The 22,076-nt window shown below is 34.4% G+C and overlaps 1 protein-coding gene and 1 pseudogene across 1 annotated transcript; one reads left to right on the top strand and one right to left on the bottom strand.

Moving 5' to 3' along the window:
• Positions 1–979: 979 nt before the first annotated feature.
• On the top strand, positions 980–3,132 carry LOC141691392 (uncharacterized; annotated as a pseudogene).
• Positions 3,133–6,379: 3,247 nt separating this feature from the next.
• On the bottom strand, positions 6,380–14,195 carry LOC141692389 (auxin response factor 7). Its single transcript, XM_074497206.1, has 13 exons — positions 13,600–14,195; positions 12,784–12,896; positions 12,616–12,711; positions 12,393–12,449; positions 12,136–12,291; positions 11,952–12,036; positions 10,530–10,620; positions 10,282–10,446; positions 10,002–10,197; positions 9,410–9,548; positions 7,384–9,275; positions 7,077–7,267; positions 6,380–6,996 (listed from the first exon to the last, which is right to left on the bottom strand). The coding sequence occupies exons 1-13, from the start codon at positions 13,655–13,657 to the stop codon at positions 6,816–6,818; spliced, it is 3,420 nt and encodes a 1,139-aa protein (XP_074353307.1). The 5' UTR covers positions 13,658–14,195; the 3' UTR covers positions 6,380–6,815.
• Between the last annotated feature and the right edge of the window lie 7,881 nt (positions 14,196–22,076).

Here is a 22,076-nt window from a genome sequence, read left to right as displayed (position 1 = left end):
CAAATTAAAAGGAGAATATTTTGTTGAAGATACAATAACAGCACAAATATTGTTAATGCTGAATTTTTGTTGACGATTTTTAATTTCATTCAGATAACTCTACATTATTTCATTAAGTTTAAGTATAATTTGAATTTCATAACTGATACTGGAATAAATACTTATTTATAAAAGTATAAGCTGTATTTTTATAATTATTTTTAAATTTTTATTATATTGATTGATTGATGTTTTTTTAAAGTAATTAATTCAATAATAAAAGGATAGTTAATTCAATAATAAAAAGGTACAACTAAAATTAAAATTGATGTACAGCAAACACAATTGGTTGAAGTTTTACTATAAAATTAAAAACGAAGACGAAAAGGTAAGATATCTAAGGCAGCCACATTGGTCCGCTTGGCAATTCCGTTAAGTGGGCTTATTGGCTTAGCCCGTAACAGCTTATTAACGAGTGTTTGTCGACCCAGCTTATAAGAGTTGAATTTACAACTTATAAGCTGATAAGTTGAATGTTGCTAACGACGTATTTTTTTACAACTTATTTTTGATTTTTCGTTTTTTTTATCAATTTTAATTTTAAAATATATTTTTTTAAATGTTAATATAACTTAAAATATAAGAATTAATTCTGGCAAAAAAAAATATAAGAATTAAGATAATTATATATAAAAATTATTTATTTTAATTCATTTAAATAAAAACAATTCTGACTGACTTATAAGTTAAATTATCCAAACATTTATATAACTTATAAGTATTTATTAACTTATCACTCACTTATTCAATTTAATCATAAGTTACTTATTTTAAAAAAGGGGCACATTATTTGAACAAAAAAATGTTCTAATTTTTGGTATATATATATATGGAGTACCACTGTACGAGTAAAGAGGTACAAACCCTAATAAATAAACATTTCTCGACACACAAATCTATCTTCAACCTAATTAAAAACCTTGAATTATAACCAAGCACAATGTCTGTTGATACAGTGATGATGGAGTGTACTCCTCTTTCAACACCTACTGTATATCTTGCAGGACCACCGGAGATGAACAAATCATCATCATCCTCCTCCTCTGTTAAAAATCCGGCATTGGATTCGTTCAACTTATTAACTCCGCCTCATCGAAAAGGTTACACTATAGGACATTCACTCACATACATTACAACTTCGAACCCTTGTCTTGATTTTTACGTCCATGTTGTTCCTTCTACTCCTAAACAAACTCTTATTACTCATCTTCAATCTGCTTGGTCATCTGATCCTTTAACAACTTTGAAATTAATATGTAATCTTCGCGGTGTACTTGGCACGGGGAAAGGTAATAAGGAGGCCTATTATACGGCCGTGCTTTGGTTGCACAGTTTTCATCCCAAAACCCTAGTTGTTAATCTTGAAGTAATGGCTGATTTTGGTTATTTTAAGGATTTACCCGAGATTCTTCATCGATTGCTAAAAGGCCATTCTTATAATGTTCACGATCCTTATCGTTCGTATAATGTTCACGATCCTTACCGTTCGTATAATAATTATGATGAGTCTAGTAGCGGACATGTTAAGAGGCCTTTTAGTTTGGACACTGATAAGAGAAACGAGATTGGAAATGTTGCGTCGAGGAGAAGGTCAAGAGAAGCTAGACTTTTGGCCGAAAAGAAGAAAGTTGAGGATGAAATCAAGAAAGCCAAACAACATAGAGAAGAGAACAAGGTTGTTAAGTCTGCGAAGGCTGTTACGAGGTATACACGTGATCCGGATTATAGGTTTTAGTACGAAACTGTTTCTGATTTCTTTGCTAAATGTCTTAAATTGGACATGAAAATGCTTGAATCTAAAGATTTTAATAACATTAGTTTGGCAGCAAAGTGGTGTCCCTCTTTGGATAAGTCTTTGGACAGGTCTACGTTGTTGTGTGAGAGTATAGCTAGGAAAATTTTCCCTAAACAATTGTATCCTGAGTATGAAGGAGTAGAGGATGCACATTATGCGTACCGTGTGCGTGACAGATTGAGGAAGGAAGTTTTGGTCCCTCTACGCAAAGCTTTACAGTTGCCCGAAGTTTATATGGGGGCAAACAAGTGGGATTCTATTCGTTATAATCGTGTGGCCTCAGTTGCCATGACAAATTACAAGAACTTGTTTTTGAAGCATGATAGGTTGAGGTTTGATAAATATTTGGAGAAAGTTAAATCAGGGAAGGCAACTATTGCGTCTGGTGCATTGCTTCCTCACAAGATAATAGAGTCTTTAAATGATGATGATTTAGGCACACTGGCTGAGCTTCAGTGGAATGGAATGGTGGATGATCTTTCTAGCAAAGGAAAATTGAAGAATTGTATTGCGGTGTGTGATGTTTCAACTAGTATGAAGGGTATTTTCTTAGATGTATGCTTGGCTCTTGGCGTTTTAGTATCTGAATTGAGTTAGGAGCCGTGGAATGGGAAACTCATTACTTTTAGCACCAATCCGAAGCTTCAGAAAGTTGAAGGGGAGGATCTGAGAGCCAAGGTTGATTTTGTGAGGCACTTGGAGGTGGAATCAAACACTGATTTTCAGAAGGTGTTTGATGTGATCCTGAAAGTGGCCGAGATGGAAAAATTAAATCATGACCAGATGATTAAAAAGGTTTTTGTGTTTAGTGACATGGAATTCGATGCCATCTCAGAGAACATTTGGGAAACGGATTACCAAGCCATAACCAGGAAGTATGCAGAGAAAGGTTATGGTTCTTGTGTGCCAGAGATTGTGTTCTGGCAACTGACGGACTCAAAGGTTACACCTGTTTCACGGGACAAGCCAGGGGTGGCACTGGTCAGTGGCTATTCAAAGAACTTGATGATTCTGTTCTTAGAGGATAAAGGGCCTATGACTCCTGAGACAGTTATGGAAGCAGCCATTGGTGGCGAGGAGTACAGTAAACTTGTTGTGGTGGATTGATCAACATGTTTCTTCTAGTGCACAAAAATTTGTCATAAGTATTCTCTTCAAGTTGTTTGCATATTAGGCTTGGTGATATCTACGGGGAATGATTATTTGACAAGTGATATTTCATATCTGATCTTAGTATGTTTTGTTATTTCATATTCCTTACTCCTTTTGGCAAAACATTATAAAAAATATTGCAAGAACGCATTATCCTTCGCCAATTTATCATGTCAATAAGGCATATGTTCGACTGCATTATTATTATTATTTTGTTTTTTCATGATACTGCTGCTAAATTTACATTGTAGCTTTTCTGCTTCTTTTGTTCATCCTGTATCAGCCTTTGTAAAGCATGTTTAAACTTACAGTTTGCATGAAACAAGAACCATGATTTACTGATGTGTTGGCCATATTTTTTGTATAGAAGTTTAGTCAATCTGCATAGATAAATTAATAGAAGGGGAAAACCATTGAGTTCCTTAGTTAATCGTGTCATGTGCTTCTCATCTGATATTTGTATTTCCTAGCAGAAAACAGATGCACAGTTCTCTGGTTCCAGTTGGTATTCACCCGATGCTCTGTAGCTGTTAAAGACTTAAAGGTTGTAACTTTCTATAAACAATATAAATTGTCAGATTTAGAGATTTTATTAGTAGACGCAAGGTTCTATTCGGTTTTTTTTGTTTCTTAAAAGCCAAGTGACAGGCTCCTCTATGACATTAGTGTTTGTCAATGCTGCACCTCCATTGAAACAAGTAGTTCTGCAAGAACAATTTAGATATGTCTCCATAAGCAAAAAATAATCTCTGTATACTACTCATGGTGTTGTTTACTTGCACCAGTCAAGTCAGCATTATCATGCAAATTTTCACATTTTTCCATTTAAATGTTGAGATCCCAAAATTTTATATTACACCATTTGATTCTTTTGTCTTGTTGCCCCGAGTGTGCCCTGTAAGTTTAAGGATATCTGGTATGATTATAAAGTTTATATTATTTATTTTTTAATTTTTGGTAATCAATTACAAATTTTAACCAGTTAATATAATCGTGCTATAATTTGTCTTTAGGCTTGGACGAAGTTCTTTAGGACAAAAGTTTATATTCTCAAAATTACGTGTGTTGAAATTTTAACTTGGTTCAAAAAAGTTAATGAATAAATTGGATTGTAAGTTCTAACAAGGCTAATGAAGCATTCAAAAATAATTCAAACTTTGGTAGTAACATAAATCTCAATTAATTTTTTTTGGAAGTAAAAAGTACTTATTGTGAAATACTTGCATGTTTTTGACTTGGAAGTATTATTAAGTTTGTTAAAAATAAACAAACTGAAGTATGTGTTAGCCTACTATGTACAAGAAAGACTCTGATTATAGGTTCTTGTTCGAGAAAATTGCTGATTTCTCTGCTGAATGTTTAAAAACTGGTCTTGCATTGTTATAGTTTGGAAAACTGAAGGATATTAGTTTGGCTGCTAAATGGTGTGATTAGTTAATTTCTTCGTATGTTCTTCATTAATTTACATTGGTTATTGGTATAAAACACCTTATACTATTACTTCAATACACCGATGTAGATTATAGAAGTTACCTGCAACAGCACTACACTTCATAACGCCTCAAGTACTTTGTTTAGATAATTGATAGACCAGAACTAAATTACAGTAATGAGTCTAATGACATTACTGAGTATCAAAAATACGACATGGTCTCATTTTTCCAAATATTTCTCAACCAGATGTGTTGCGTGTGTTGTTCTAACCAGGACAGAACGGTCAATTGAGGTGAATAACTCAGCACCTGGACATTGCACCTCAATTATTCCTTTACAGAATAGGTGCTCTCAATAGATATTTCAAGAAGTACAAAAATCAGTGTTGTTTTCTTTCAGGTAGTGGAGATGAAAGAGACAGATGGCAGTGTTCAGTTAACGAACCTGGAATATGATACTATAAAAGGAAATCAACTACTGCAGTATACAGTGCCACCAAATGTGTGGTTTGGTGCATTTCCAGCTAATGACTTCAATATTGCTTCAAATGATGTCATAGAGAAACATCCACCCATAGACGTTGAGAAGCACTTTTCTGATGTTGGATGCACTTGTGCTCCCGCCTTTGAGTTTGCTGACTTTGAGCTGCCAAAACATTCTGATCTCATTTCACGATTCTCTGCTCACAAGTCCCTCAGTGCTGAGTTTGAGGATGGTGGGGCTGATTTGAATCCACAAAAGTTGATGGAGAAGGCTATTGCTAGTGAAGAGTATGGTGAAGTTGTGGTGAAAGAGTCCCTTCTTTTGTACTTTGATCTATTGTCTATACATACATTCGCTTTTAAGAGAATTTAAGAACTATTATCTACAAAACATAGTTATGGCTGGACACAAGTTTTAATTGCCATGAAGAAAATGTATATATATTTATGCAAATGTAGTGGCATTGCTCTTTGGCTGTTTTTAAATCCCTTGCTAATTATTTAGTGCTCCTGATTGTTATTATTCGCTGCTTGTTTTACTGCTATAAATTTCAAACTCATGCTCTGGCCTTTGTAATTTCTATTTCTCAGACTTGAAGAATGCTCATTACAGTATATCTTATTTCAACACAAATTACAAGTTGATGTGATCCACGAGTTTTTCATGTTTTTGATAATTTGGTTAATTGGTCTTGTAGCTTCTGCTAATCTCTGCAATCTTACCGACTTCATGAAAATTTATGTAATTCAGTTTTGGTGTTCATGTCGACAAACTAAAATATTCTCCCCACATCATTACTTCATACTTCCTTGACATATCTCCAGCCCCAGTTTAATTGTTTACCTTATGTTAAATGATACCTCACTGCTTATTTTGAGTCGGTGGTTAAAAATTAATAATCTGAATTTAAGAGGGTATTGTTTGAATGCAAAAGAAAAAGGGGATGTGTTTTCAAGTAAAATAAACACATGAAAAATTGCAAAAATATACTCACTCCTTCCTCTGTTGAAAGGTTTCAAATTCAATCCCTAACCCAAGCTGTAATAAAGGTGTTTACAGTGCTAGAAGATCTAGACTAAAGTTCGATTCTCCTGCCCTATACCTCAAAATCGAACACATTGAATGATATCTGTACACATTCTTGAATTCTTCAAGCTCAGAATTTATGACCATGTTTTTATATTCTGAGGTCCTAAATTTCAAAAATTCTTGGAAGTAGTTTTTCTTTACAAGTTAATTTTATTTTTATTTTTTACATTTTTTTTTTTGGTTATAGTATGGACACACCATAAGTTGAAAGTATTTAAGTATAAAGTAGAATAGATTGGTATATTTGAGAAAATATGTAACCATCAAATTTTCTAATTGAAAGTTTATTGTGCAAGTGTATGTAGCCCTCTTGAAATTGAAACACACTAGCCCTTCAAAGGGAAATTATCAAGGACAACGTATCACATGCTAAAAGAAAGAAAAAAAAAATAAACAAGTTCAACTACAATTCTAATTTGATATTATCAACTCAAAGTCCACCAGAAGACTGGGATCAACAAACTATAACTGCAGAGGATAGGTACAGAAAATTATGTGCGACGGAGACTGTGTTAGTAACCCCCACTTCAGGGCTAACTTCTGTTTATACATTTACAGACTTCTCTCATACTTCAGTTGTAAAAGTGGAATTCTCAGGTTGTATAAGAAGAAAAGTAAGAAAGAAGCTACAGCTACAAATCTTTGGTTGGCGCTACCACTTTATCATCCACCATTAGCATGTAAAATGGTATGCCCTTTAACTATAGTTTTGGGATTGACAAGCACCGGGTTCCAGAGCAACCGCTTCAAAACTTTTGATTCAAATGAACTCCCAAAGTCTAAAAGGGATGCAAGACTACTTTCAGATCACCAGCCCATTGCTTTATCGGTTAAACGAGGCAGCTGAATTATCGTCATACTGTCCTTTCCAAGCATTACCACTGTCGCTCCCACTGCAAGTCTGGTTCAGGACTGCTACGTTACCCAAGTCACCATCCAAACTCATCTGCTGCACTTCAGCAGACGACAATATCTTGATACTCTGAACACAACCCAGAAATTCCCTGAAAGTGCACAAACACTTACATTACGGATGGTTAAAGGAAACAAAAGAAATTAAACCGAGATCTGGTTTGTAACTTACTCCCATGGATCATCACCAACAAGTAGTATGTCATTTTCATTATCTACATACACAAGTTTCCACTCATTTCTTTGTGGATCTTGCAGTTGCCCTTCGATTCCAAACATGCGAGCCAGATCATGCCTGAGGTCATCATAACCCTTATAACGAGTAACATCAATGGTTCTTCCCACCGAGCCACGTTTCTGAACCTGTATACATTGCTTAAAATAAGATACTAAACATGTATACTGCCATTTTAGTGCCAGTTACCAAAGTTTTAATATGGTTTTATTATGTAATTCTGTGAAGTAAAAAAAGTGCATACCTTTGTGTATGTTCTCATTCTTTGTGTCTGGTTACCCCACAAACCACTACTTACTACCCCTGTTTCATTCATAGCAATATCAACATCATTTGAACAGCCTGGTTTGAATGTCATGTTTGGCACTCCAAATGATTGAGAATCAATTGCAGTGGATAGCTCTGTCTCAATATCTCTTGGAGTGCCACCATAATTTGAGAGTACATTCTGAGAATCAAAACCTCTTGACAACAAAGCATCAGGTGTCAACCCATCAATATTTACTGCAAAAGGAAGATTACTCTTCACATGTGACTGAACATCCCCATCCAAAGTGAAGCCAGGGATGGAGAAGTTTTGGAGTCCACCAACATCCAAGCAATACGATGTAGCAGATGAGGAGGCCTCCAGTTGATCACTGGCAATGCCTTTATATTTAGGTTGGTCTGGTCCTTTTGGGTTGGATATTTCATGTTTCATTCTTGTATCAGACCTGCTTTGAAGCTCTTGAATCAAATTAGTAGCAGGACCAACCACCGATTCATCTAGAAATCCTCCTGGCCCCTGTTGGTTCTTGTTCAGAAAGTTTGATGGGGCAACCTGGCAATTATTGGTTGAAGGAGAGGTGGAACATGAAGGAGCATCCCCATCGGTGATACCAGAATGGGCTCTATTTATCCCCAGGGGTTTATGTTGACTTAGAAGTTGGTTCATCGGAAATTGTGCTGATGGAAGAAGCATTGATGCAGAGAAACTGTTGCCACTCAGTTGCTGCTGAGACATGGACATCTGCTGGGATTGACGATTTTGTTGAAAAGCTTGTTGCTGTAAGGGCTGTAAGGGCAACTGAGGATCTAGACGTGGGCTTACTGGAGTTGCAAGTTGTTGCTGCTGCTGCTGCTGCAATTTCTGCAACAAGTGTATCTGCTGCTCTGAAAGGCTCTGCTGCAGTGTATGCTGCATTTGTGGTCTCTGTGACAAACCCTGCTGCAGTAGCTGCATTTGAGCCTGCTGTAGTTGTGGATGCTGCTGCTGCTGCTGAGGTCTACTCATTTGTTCCATAGATTGCTGAAACTGCAAGTCCTGCGGTAAGGATGTCAGCTGTGCCGGATTTCTATTAGGTACAGGGCTGGTTTGCTGCAATTGTGTATTTCCTGCAAGTAGTTGTTGCTGCTGAAGCTGAGAGTAATTAACCGGCTGCAGTGAACTTTGAATTGGGATCTGGTTAGAGGAAACTCCACCATTATTTAGAAGGGAAGATTGTAGTATTTGTTGTTGCTGATGCAGCTGCTGTGGACGCGACAGCTGCACTTGTTGTATTGGCTGCTGGACTGGTACCAGTGGCTGTTGTAGTTGTTGCTGATGAGAAAGTTGTGATTGTTGATTTTGTTGTAAGGATTGTTTTTTCTGGTGTTGTTGCTGTTGCTGCTGGGATTGCTGTTGTTGCTGCTGCTGCTGCTGTTGCTGAGAGTGCTGCTGTTGCTGTTGCTGTTGCTGAGATTGCTGCTGCTGTTGCTGTTGCTGAGAGTGCTGCTGCTGGTTAGCAGAAGTCTGCAACAGTTGCTGCATCTGTTGCTGTTGGTGCCATGCCAAAGATGATTGTTGCATTTGACCACCTGGCTGGTTTTGTTGATTAGCTTTGTTAAATTGGAGATTCGGTATAGATAAAGCAGGATTTTGAAAGTTCAACAGCTTAGAAGGATCATCTGTGCCAAGACTACTTTGCAGGGCAGTTGAAGAAACGACAGGAGAAAATGGTGCTGGTTGAGTGCCTGGAAATCGCTGGTTCTGTTGCATGCTCATCCATTGGACTAAACTCAGACCAGGGAGTATAGAGTTTGAAGCATCTTTCATGCCGAAGTCATCAAGCCAGGGCATACCTCTCTTGAAAGCATTCTCCATGTCAGATTCATCTTCTGTAGAAGCATTTGTTAAATAAAAATATATATATAATATTAATACAGATACATGAATTTTCAATTAAATGTAAAAAATAATAGAAATTATGAAAAGGAGCACTTTACATTAGTTAAAAAGGTAATTCTGATACCTGGTAACCCTGCTTGTCTAGGGAATTTTGGTCTGAAAAATGGAGGTGGACATATGTAGAAAGGAGTCACAACAGGCTCAATATCCCATATTGAGACTCGACTGGGACGCTCCCCAGCAGTTGATTCGTCCCAGCCAACCTGTTAATAGTACAAGTTTCACATGGTCATTAAGAATTAGAAGTTAGAACAGAGGAAGCATAAATAAATAAAAAAATATGCATCGCGCCTTTAAGTCTCTAGGTGCTTGAAATGACAATTCTTTGCCTATAGTTGAGGTGAAGTAGAGGGCACTATTTGGCCCACACCAAACTGCAGCCATCATTTGGTGTGTGGTAAACATGTGAGAATAACCAATTTAATGCAGTATTAGATTAGTAACTGCCCGTCTGGTGTGTGGTAAACATGCGAGAATAACCAATTTAATGCAGTATTTAGATTAGTAACTGCCCGTTGACGGCAGAGGTGCAAGACTTTGTCGAATAGTACTGGAAATTTTGTTGGTATTAATATGTTTTCCAACACTCTCCAGCCATGCAGGACAAGACATCTTGATCCATGCATAAAAACCACCCAAAGTAGCATGCTCCATACCTGAAGATTGCGCCATTGTGAACTTTTCCAACGAGTGGCATCCAGATCACTGATGCCTGTGATGGTACCCATGTATCTGCGCACTCCTGACTCTTCTGTCTCAAACATCATTCTAAACCTCATTCCAAGTGAAACTTGAGCATACATTGCTTTGTTATACTTGGCTAAAGGAATTACGAACTCAGCTGGGCTAGCCCTGAGTAAAATTTACTACAGTAAGTATTTCATATTTCAAAAATTCCAATATACGTTATAACAGAAGTATCAACATCTGCAGTACCTTGGATTGTAAAATATAGTAAATGGGCTATTATTAGCAGCAGCATGAGCAGCTGCAGCCAGAATACCGATGTGCATGCTGTCACTGGATATGACAGATGATGAGAGAGCAGGTTGCTGTCGATTAGCACGCCTTATACCCAATAGAAGCTGTGATTTTTCATCTCTATACCCAAATATGTAGACTCAGAAAAAGTAGTAGGACTAAGTAGTACCGGAGAAGAACAGAAACAAACACCTTTCTCTTACCGTATAAATAGGACAGAATCACCAGCAAAGAGTCTTTTAGAGCTGACAAAGACGCTCCAACCTGTTGTCAACAGGTGCCTTTTTGGTTGGCCTGATATAATTACATTATGGTGTTAAAAATTAGAAAGAGAACAAATTTTTGACATACTTGATATTTCAGCTCATACATTTTTCACCCTGATTTGAGGTTCATTCTAACTTCTTTCATCATTTCATGCATGTATGTATCTGCTAATTAAATCAAAAACCTTGAACATGGAAGAGGAGGAAAGGAGCAAAAACAACACATTGGTGTTTAAAGATGAGGCCAAGTGCGGTAACTATGAGCAGAATACCTATAGCCTTCCAAATGAAAGGAATTCAATAAATTAACTAAACTTGGGTCTGAAGCACTGTCAAGGTCTATACATATTCTTCTGATTGCCAAATTATGGGGGAGTGAAAAAAGTAAGCATAGGAACCCACTTTTACAGCCATATGCAGGAAACAGAACTCAAGTACAAACTTTGCACGCTACGAAGCAGAAATACTTGTAAGACAAAATCTTATTGACACTAATACTTCATAATACTTGCATAAGATGAAAGATTACTTCAATCGATGAATATTCTGACAATCATGTACAGCACGAGCAAGAGGAGACCAACACTGACTTTACTAAAGGAACAATTATTACTTTTGAAGCCACGGCTTAAATGTATCAAACACTAATGTTCATTCCTAATTGCTCCATTCCTTAAAGGTATTCATTTCTAATTTTCTTTCCTTGCTCCATTATGTTCCAAGCAACTTAAAATAAAGTTACAATTTACTACTTTGACAATGAATGCTTTATTCTCATTTCTACTTACTTTCATTACAAATTTAATTGTAAGAAAATTGCACTTACTCATTTTTTTCTCCAATTCCGGACTCATATATCCTCTCTTTCCTCCTTAATATTGTTCACAATTCTTCATTCTATTATTTCCCATATCATTCTCTCTATCCAAACGAGTAATTCCAGAATTATTATCTTATATCACATAAAGCTCTTCATTTCAGACATGCTAATTAAACATCTTTAGGCGTAAAAAAAAATCCGATTGAGCCATTCAATTTTTATGTGAAGACAAGTAAACACATTGAACATGAGCAAAACGAAAAGTAGGTTCTTGTCAAAGTCATTTCATCAAACATAAAGTAGGTTCTTGTCAAAGTGATGTTATCAAACATGCCATTATATGCATATATTTATTATCTTTGTTATATATAGATTACAATTTATAACTCAAATTAAAACTTTTACCTCTTCTACAAATTTTGTTGGCCCAAATTAATATATTAAACAAAAGTGTGAATAACTTAACACTAGCCGAGCGGTGAAAAAAATTAACAGCTGTAAAGGAGATTTTAAGCAGAATACTTTTAAAGGGATGATACCTCGGAAGATATGTCTGAATGTCCATGTCTGGTCATGTAAATCTCTAGCTACTATCTCCTGAGCCGGGGGTTGCATTGTGAAATCCTACAAATCACTTTTCTAATGAATACTCGCATAGGAAAAAATTGCCATACTGTTATCAGTGAATAAAGATAAAAAAAAATGTAAATGTGTAGCACATACAAGCGAAGGAAAAATCTTCTCAGCTGCTCGACGAGGTACAGAAAATCCACCATGAGTGCTTGTGTCACTAGCTGTAAGAGTTTTGCAGAAAAACTCAGCCGGTTGTCTGCTTTGTTTGAGTCCCATGTCAGAAATAAGTAAAGCATCCTGATCATACTGCAACAATAACTCTCTATTAATTAGATTTCAGACATGCTCCATGTTTTCCTGTATCGAACGGTAAATATAACTAGGGTCCAATCAAGTAGCTCACATACTTTGTTAACAGGTTGAAGAGTCATCTGTGCATAGACCTCGTCAGTTTCTGCATCAGCCTAATCCAAGTTAAAGACAAATAAGAAGCCACTCAATTCACTAAACAAACATTAGTCTTCCCGACCATCAAATATGAAGCCACTCATAATATATGTGTAATCACATTACAGAATATTGCTCAAAGTAGAATCCATTGAGTTACTGTGTGTCTGGAAGCCTTCATACCTGTAACGTGACGTTATGAAGCATGCACACTAGTTTGGAAGGAAGGTTAGGATAACTTGGGATTCCATCAGTCTCTTTTTGCATTGAGGCGGCAACCTAACACAAGTTCCATAAGAAAACAAACGACGGAGTTTGCCATATTTCACTAGGTAAAGAGAAGCGACATACTTGTTCACTATGACCTTGAGGAAAGTACACTACAAGACTTCCCACTGGAGGTAAAGAGACCAGCGGCCCAGCACAAGCATGCCATAATTCAGAATTAATTGCTTTCCTTTCTCCTGCTTCCATATAAAGAAAAGCTTTTAATAGCCATTTTAAATAAAATAACATAACTGAACATACTATAAGCTTGTTCTCCTCAAATACGCAAAGCAAGAAGAGAAATCAGCCGAGGATAATACAATGTCTGCATTTCTATTGGTAGGTGTGAGATAGACAAAGAATTTGTAGTGTTGTGTGATATTTCTTAAGTACATGTATGGATCTTAAGTTCAGTGTGTATAACTAATGTTAAGTCCTAACGCATGAACCAAACAAAATACAAATTAAGTTACTATATTTTTACATCTTTGTTTGAAATTGGAAACCTGAGCACTTAACTTTACTAATTAACATCTTAAGCTTAGTAATCCTACTTAAATATGATATCTTGACCATTAAATTCAGAACATCAAGTTAAGCAACAAAACCATAATGATACTGGGAATAATGAGAGCATTTGGCTTCAAACAAAATACAAATCAATTCAACTTAAAAGAGTTAAAACTGGAGAAAAAACAGATAAACATATATAAACATCAAACGCTAAGCAGACAAAGTGAGAAAAGTGTCTACAAAAAAGGCTGCATAGAAACAGCTGCAACTAAACATAATGATATTAACCAAGAAGCATCACAACAATGAAAACAGTGGTATATCCCAACTTACATAGTTACATATACATACATGTTAATAAACTATGATAGTTGTAAGCATTTTTACCTTCTGTTGGATTGGAAACATAACCATTTGATGAAGGAGCCTTCATACTTGACAACATAGACACTTTATCAAGACACAGCCTTTTTGCTCAAACCTTAACATAAACAACTTAATCAAGACACAAACTTTCTGCTCAAATTCACCAAGATTCATCAATATATCATCAAATCACCCTCCATTTTGGCGCCAAAATCAAGAACTCAACTTCCCAATTTTCTTGAAAGACTCAATTTTTAACCTATAAACCCAATCACTTCAACACAAAACCACTTTTGAGCTCCCAAAAATCAAATATTCATATTCATTACAAAGTTTACCCAGAAGGGCAAGTCCAAAAAAATTTCCGGCCACCGGAAAACCGCCGGGAAAAACAAGCTTACAAAAGAGTGAAGAAAAATATAAAACAGAGAATTGGGTGTGCTTATATGCACGAGAATTTAAGAGGGTAGGGAGAGAAATAGAGAAAGAAGCAGAGGAGAGTGATTAATAGTGGTCGGAGAAACAGGGGATTTCACCGGAAAATATGACGGCAAGTAAAGCGGGGTTGCTTTATAGAAGCTATAGAGCTAAAAACTAGAATAGAATAATACATACAAAATTGATGTATGTATAACTTATACTCTACTTTATTAAACTTGTTGTGTTGTTTTTTATTTGATTTAAGTTTGAGTTACTGTAAATAGTTTTTATTTGATAAAATATTACTATATATACTTTACAGCAAGCCGACATGAAATGAAATAAAAAAAGAGAAGTGATAATTTTTATTACATCTTGATTTGTTACACATGCACATTTCTTATTTAAGTTCCGGGTTTTGCTCTAGTAAGCTGACACTGGACATTACTTGTATTCCGTCACTCCTCCTAATTTAAGGTTTTGATTAAATTTACCTTGAAGAAAAATATATCTACATTCCTATAATACATACAGGCCAGCTTAATCGCACTGGACTAACTGGACTATTAGATTATATCATAGCCATTATTCACTACTTAAATTTCTTGTATTCACATAAAATAGAATATTAAATTATATTTATTTGTTCGTTTAAATGAATAATCGTTTTGTTCATCAGAGGGCTTTTACTCGAGTATAATTTGTAATATAAAACATGATTCGTAACATTTATCAATAATATATAAATCGAATCATTTAAGTCAATTCGTATACAATACAATAACGCTTGTACAGTAAATAATGAATTTGAATACATTAGATCAGCCACCCTCTTACAAGAACAAATTTAAATACGGTCAATTTAGTTTTTTACCTCGCATCCCACTTACAAACCCTGCTGAGAACGAACGCCGGCTGCAATAATATTGACATAAATAACCCTATATATGATCATTTTTAAGATGGTTTTAACAAGAGATGCACATAAAGTCCATCTGCCCGGATTTTACCGGATTTTAAAAAGCTCTGTTTTTTTGGAAACGGATTGGGTCAGACTTTTTTAAAAATCGGGCCGGGCTAGACTTCTTAAGAAATATAAAGCTCGTTTTAGACTCGCGGATCGAGCCGAACCGGCCTTTATCCGGGGTTTTTGTTTATATATTAAAAAAATATTTTAATATTTTATAAGTCGAATATGAGTAGTTTAAATATCGGAAAAAATAATATCTTGATATATCAGATAAAATAGTTTAAATTCCGAAATAAATAATTATTTTTAATATAATATATAACTAATCATATATACCTTAATTGCTTTTAATAATATAATATATTATTTTAAAAATCATAAAAAATATTGTATATTTTCAAATTTTATAAAAAAAACGGTTTTTTAATCGGGCTTTTTAAAAAACCCGAGTTTTTATCCGGGTCAAACCGGGCTTTTATCCGGGGGGTTTTCGATCCGGACTTTAATCCGGGCTTTTTTAAATCCGGGCTTTTCGGAATTCGGTGGGGCCGGATTTTCGAGAAAAAAAGGAGGCCTATTTAAGGTCCGCAAGCCAAGCCGAACCGAGCTGAGCTTTTTTTTGGATCAGATTTTTCGGATTTCGGGTTTCAAAATTTTTGATCATCTCTGATATTAACCATCTTAAAGTTGTGACATTGTAGTAAATTCGAAATCACGGAATGACATTAGCATGTTAATACGCCAAGCATCCTCACATTCACCGTGAAGTAAAATCCGTAGAATTCGATAGAATTACAATCGACTCAACACAGAGAATATACAATATTTGGTGAAACTTATATCAATATGTTAAATTTAATAAATATTAATTGATCTAACCTAAATACATCAGAAAGGAGAATGAGAATTATATGTTAGAAGTATTTGGTTCGAAGTATTTTTAATTTAATTTATATTAGATTGTAAAAAATATTAGACTTGTTGTTTAAAAATATCAGACTTGTTATATTATATTTCTATTGCTTTATATTTGAATGAATCACAAATAAAAAAAAACTTCAAATGTAATTACCAAGTAGGAAGGACGCACTATAAACTAAAACAACTCCTCCAGAGCCTAAATAATGTTGGGGTTAATAATTAAGCATGCTGATTAAGCCATCAACCTTTATAACCGCATACTTTCCGGCATCCACATGCCTAAACTAGTGGTACTCCAGCATTATTATTCTAACAATCAGAATTACAAAAATATAGATTAATTAATACAATTAGTTAATCCTGGTCTGCATCAGTATATTTTCGACAATGTCAACGGTCAACACCCAATTTAGGTTTTAAATTGACAACTCCACAGTGTAATTAACAACACTGTGGGCCAGACTCAGCATAAATTAGCCAAATTAACTGAAATCGTCAAATCCAAATTGATCAAACCGAATTTTACAGTTTATTAATGGTTTAGTTTGATTATGAGTTAATATTTTAAAATCGATATTTTTCGGTTTGATTTCGATTTTTATCTTCATTTCAACCGAAATAACCGACGAACCATATATGTAGATTGAAATATCAATATATATATATATTAGTAATGTGCAATTAATAATAAAATTATAATTTATATCATATGTGTAAACTAAAACATATAAAAAAACTAATCTTATTTTATTTTATTTTATTTTTAAATATTAATATTTATCTATGTGTTATATTTTCATTATTTTTATTCAATAAAAGCATAAGAATTGGTCGCATATTTCTCGTTTTCTTACCTCTTTTTTATATTTCTTAAAGTCATAATTTTTATATATTTTTTTGAATATGATTATAATAGAAAATATAAAATTATAATATTATACAAACTTTTGATTCTTATTTACAAGCTAAAGTTAGTTTAATTTTTAACTTTATTTTATAGAGAAAACGATTTAAACCGAAATCAAACTGAACCGAACCGTTTTGAACAGATTGGTTTAGTTTGGTTTTTTCACATAACGAATTTAGTTTGGACTTTAGGGAAACTGTTAATCTCGGTTTGGTTCGGTTTGAAGCCTCCAAACCGACCGCTACTCACCCGTACCTAATCATATTTGTTTCATGGGATTATAATCACGGGCTAATAATTCAGGAATAACTAATTTCATTAAAATTAGTCATATGGATAAAATAATCATATATCATGTCTGTTTCGAAAAAATAAGTGTAGGCTTGGATAATAATCCTTTAAAATGTTATTCGATATTTATTTTGAAGGATAATCTTTGTGATTGAAATATAGTTTTTATATTTTCCAGTCCTATATTTATTTCAGGCGAAGTTATCATGAAAGGATTATAATCATTTAAAAGATGATTTGTAAGAAGGGATAAAATAATATATTATCGCACCAAATATTAGAGGAGATTATACATGTGATATGATAATTTTAAAGGATTATAATTCTTAAATAATTGTTATCTGTTTCTCTACAAAACAAACAATAAATTGGAAATTTAAATAATTATAATCATATCTCCTATTTAATACTATGAAACAAACATAACCCCGTACCCTGTCTCACATATACACATTCGGAATGACTAATTAGTATTGTATCCTCCCAGCTTATACACGAAATATTAAGAACATTTGATGGAAACAAAATTTATTAGTTTTTGATTATATACAAGACACAGGAGTCATAAAGAAATCCAGGTCTGGAAGTCACTTAAAAATAATTAACTAAGAAATACATACTACTTATAAATTAATTATATAAAATATATGTAGCTAATTGCAAATGTAAATTATAAATATTATTTTCAGAGCTTATTTTTTATTTGTAGACTTAAAAAGATTAAAAAGACCAAATTATTCACACAATGATTTTTTCCCCATGATTATTTACATGATTAGGGTACAGTTTTATCCGTTCACCATATCTTTATTCTGAAAATTAAGATTCAGTTCTGAAATAAGGAAATAACATTTCTCATATAAAAATAACACATCGGTGATATGTAGATTTGGCATCGAACTAGGAAGGAGCTGGAAACAACCTCCGAGCATGTGAGATAATGCATCTTTTGTCGCCCTCAACTGGAGGCGGCCAAACGTGCGGATTCGAACCGCTCATTCGGAACCGACTCGTACGGAAACCGTAAAATATTCGGCCAAACGTGAGGGCCTCAACTGCTTCCAAATACCGACCATATTTTTGCTACCTTCTATATTATACGTGTGCGTCTGTATCCTGGACGTACCCCCGCAGCTTTAAGTGGAGTTTATTCATCATTCTCCACTTCTCGTTTTCTTAAATACTGACCTATTTTTCAACGGCCCTTTCTACGGTTACGTGGAGCCGTAAACGAACCGAATTCAGATGAACTTTTAACGAACTCGGACAAAATCTTAATAAATCGAACACTTTTTGATAAGTTTATCGGACAAAATTTCTTATCCGAACTTGAGTTCGGTTATATTCAACGAACACAATCTATTCGCGAACATTTCAAACCGAACCGAATACGAACGAACACGAACTGTTCGCGAACATCATTTGTATTTTTTTAGAAAAAAATACTTTTAAATATTATTCTAAGTGAAAATTTGTATCAAACTATTAATTATATATATAATTTACAAATAAAATATTTATTTGAAATAATTATAAAATATAATTAATATATATAATTAATAATACATATATTATTTATACATATAATATTATTAACGAACTCAAACTTAACGAACGAACCGAACACGAGTCGAACACCTTAAAAGTTTAATTCGGTTCGTTAAGATTATCGGACAAGAAATGTTGTTCGAACTCGAGTTCGATAAGCTTATCGGACAAGCTTATCTAGCTCAAACTCGAACGAATCGAACGAGCTTAACGAATAGCTCGGTTCGTTTACAGCCCTACTGTTACTAAACCTGGTAACATTCTGTGTCGTGTACGAACGTTTCGTGTACTTTCGTATTTTTGTGTTTTCATGTATCAAATCTTAAACCCGAACCCGACCTGGATTTACATGCGTTTACCATTTTGGTGACACTAACCCATAATTAAAATATTCGTGTTTACCCGTTTTAATATACTAAAGTACACGAAGTATATATGAAAAAAAAATAATTGTTAAAAGATGCAATACTTAATTAAATAGTCTAGAATAGTGAATAACAAAGTTCCGAATATAATTGCATAAAACAAGTGAAAATATTCTTGTAAATATAACAAACTACTAATTGCTCAACATCAAATGAAATTAAAAACATAAAGTAACGATTTGTTCTTACTCGTTTCTTTGTATATATGTTATTTAGATAAGATAATTTACATTTGGTACAACTATACATATATATATATATATAATTATATTTATATATATTATAATTATTGATTATTTCGTATACTTTCGTTTCGTATCATGTACTTATATTGAAAATCGAAACTCGTCACTAATTATATTCGTAAATTTTTGTATTCGTGTACTTTCGTGTTCGTGTGCCAAATTTTCAAACTCATAAACTAATTATTCGTATCATTTTGTACCGTGTTCATGTGCCGTATACCCGTATTGTCAGGTCTAACTGGCCGATTTTATCATATTATAATGCAAATAAATCCTAGTTCATTAAGAAGATGCACGTGATTACAGATTGCGTAAATCAAAATTATTCGGTTGAGATATCGATTTATAATATTTCGAGCGATTCAAGATTTTTCATCAATCATTTTTTATGTCGTTAAGGTGGAGAACTGAAGCAAGAATTTTAAGATTTATCGAGCGATTTATCAGATATTTGGTGAATCGATTAAATATTTTTTAATAATTTATAGACGATTTTTGAAAAATTGACCGGTTTCTATAACAGAAAGATTACTAAGTATGTATAAATATATGGTATTATTATATTTTTGTGATAAATTGAAATTTACGATATTTAAAAAATAAATATAATAAAGTAGCATACATTTTAAACTTAATTGTACCAACCTACGTCTCCTACTCGTTTTACTTTGCTGGCCTATCGCACTTTTACATATGATATAATCGAAATGGTTATTGTAATTGTAAAGAAAATTAATTAATAATGCGTTGTCGCAATTAAGGTTTCTCCGTTATCATGATGGCATAATTGTGTTCATAGATGTGTACGCTTCCGAGTTTGGAGTGCAGTGCTGGAGAAAAGAGATAAGGAAAGGGTAGGCGCAGATAGAGACTAAACAAGATTGTACAGTGTAGTATGGCTACCTTGACCTGCTTGCATCTGTTTTGTTGACTTGTAACTATAACCATACATGTGTTGTAAAACTCACTAACAAGTATAGCAACATAGAGGCAAGTGTATAAAGAATTTAACAAGTTTAGGCCAAGACCACAGTTAACAAAACAAAACATGCAGGTAAACAAAATCAGTAACTGAAATAACGAAGAGAGAAAGAAAGATGTACCCGAAACCATAGCTTTCAACAGTGACTGAAATAAAGGTTTACAGATACAAAATGCCAAGAAAATAATCACAGCTGAGTCACCAGGCCTTGCTCGAAGTCCTGGCTGCTCTTGAAGAGATTATTGCCCCCTACCTGCTGCGTTTGGGATGTGCGCAATATCTCCACCAGGATAAAACAGCTCGGAGTTTATGTTAACAGCAGCAACAAAACCTCCACTTCGACCAGCACCTCAGTTGCCGGAAAATATCAGCACTTCAGGACTTATGGGAGAGAAATGCAGAGAGGTTGAAGAGAAGAGATAAGAATGTAGTGTGTTGTATTCATTCAGTTTAGCCTCTATTTATAGGAGAGGAAAAATGAAACTGTCCACACACTTAATGTCTGAATTAAACTGCTCCATTAATGAAAAAATCAAAACTGATCAGATTTTGAATTCATAAATGAAAAAAAATCAAAACTGAATAGCTTTTGAATTTAAATTATTTGTAACAGCTTTTCACATTAACACCCACATTATTATCAGAACTTAAGTTAAATTCTGATTTGACTCATCAGTACTTAAGTTCTGATTCGACTCATCAGTACTTAAGTTCTGATTCTGATATCAGAACTTATTAAGTTCTGATTTTATTCATCAGTTCTTAAGTTCTGATTCTTATATCAGAACTTGTTACAGATCAGATTATTTGCAGGTTCAATATATTTAGACTACTTAGCCTATTTCAGAACCCAGCCTAATAATCCAATCACCGATAAATAAATTCGAATTAAAATAATTCTCAAATAAATAAAATCCTCGCCCAGGTCGCCTCGCGTACGCGAGACGCCGAGACATTCGCCCTTCGACCCGGTCCGGTCCGGTGCGTGGCGGGGCGGGGCGCGCGTGTGTGTGTGTGCGCGCGCGTGAAGCACACAACAACACAATGGACCATCACACACCTTAGTAGTTGTATACTACTCATGTGGGTAATACCATATAAAGCACACAACCCCCTTTATTTATTTCAATGTGGGACAAACATTCTCAAATTTTCCAAGCTTTTCCAAGCTACTTTCATCTCTCATTTCATATGGATTTCATTAAGAAAATTCTTAAAACCATACATGAAAATTTAAGTTCAAATATCATTGAACAATTTCCAATCATTAGATTTTAGGATTAACATCAAGAACATAATTAAATTAAGCTCTAAAATCCTAATTTTCTAACAATCCCCCACAAATCCATACAGAAATGTGATCAATTTCCCATCATGACTTGTTTTTCAGAGTCGGTACCCTTCCGGGTTTGAACCCTCCTAATTCCTCTACTTCAATGGCTAACGGACTCAGATGGAATGTTTCACCTTGAATCTTAATCCGTTTAGTATAACCATATTCCATAGACGACGACAAGTCAAAGGTTATGGTGCCAATCTACGGCTTTGAGACATTAATGGTCATGTCTCGATCCTGTTCGTCGAATGCTTCAAGGATTAACCCTATCCTCTAATTGCGACCACACAATTACATTCGCTTAGCTGGGCATCTCCAGAGATATACTGCCTCTATCTCGTCAAATGACTTGATCCCATTCAGAGTTTCAACACTCTTGCTTTTCTGGCAGTGTCAGTACCTTCTAGGTTTACAGGGGATAGACTCAGATACTATAGTATCATCTATGTAGCA

This window comes from Apium graveolens, chromosome 10 (assembly GCF_009905375.1).
Source record: "Apium graveolens cultivar Ventura chromosome 10, ASM990537v1, whole genome shotgun sequence".
Classification (NCBI taxonomy): Eukaryota; Viridiplantae; Streptophyta; class Magnoliopsida; order Apiales; family Apiaceae; genus Apium; species Apium graveolens.
This window is presented reverse-complemented; position numbering and strand designations above follow the sequence as displayed.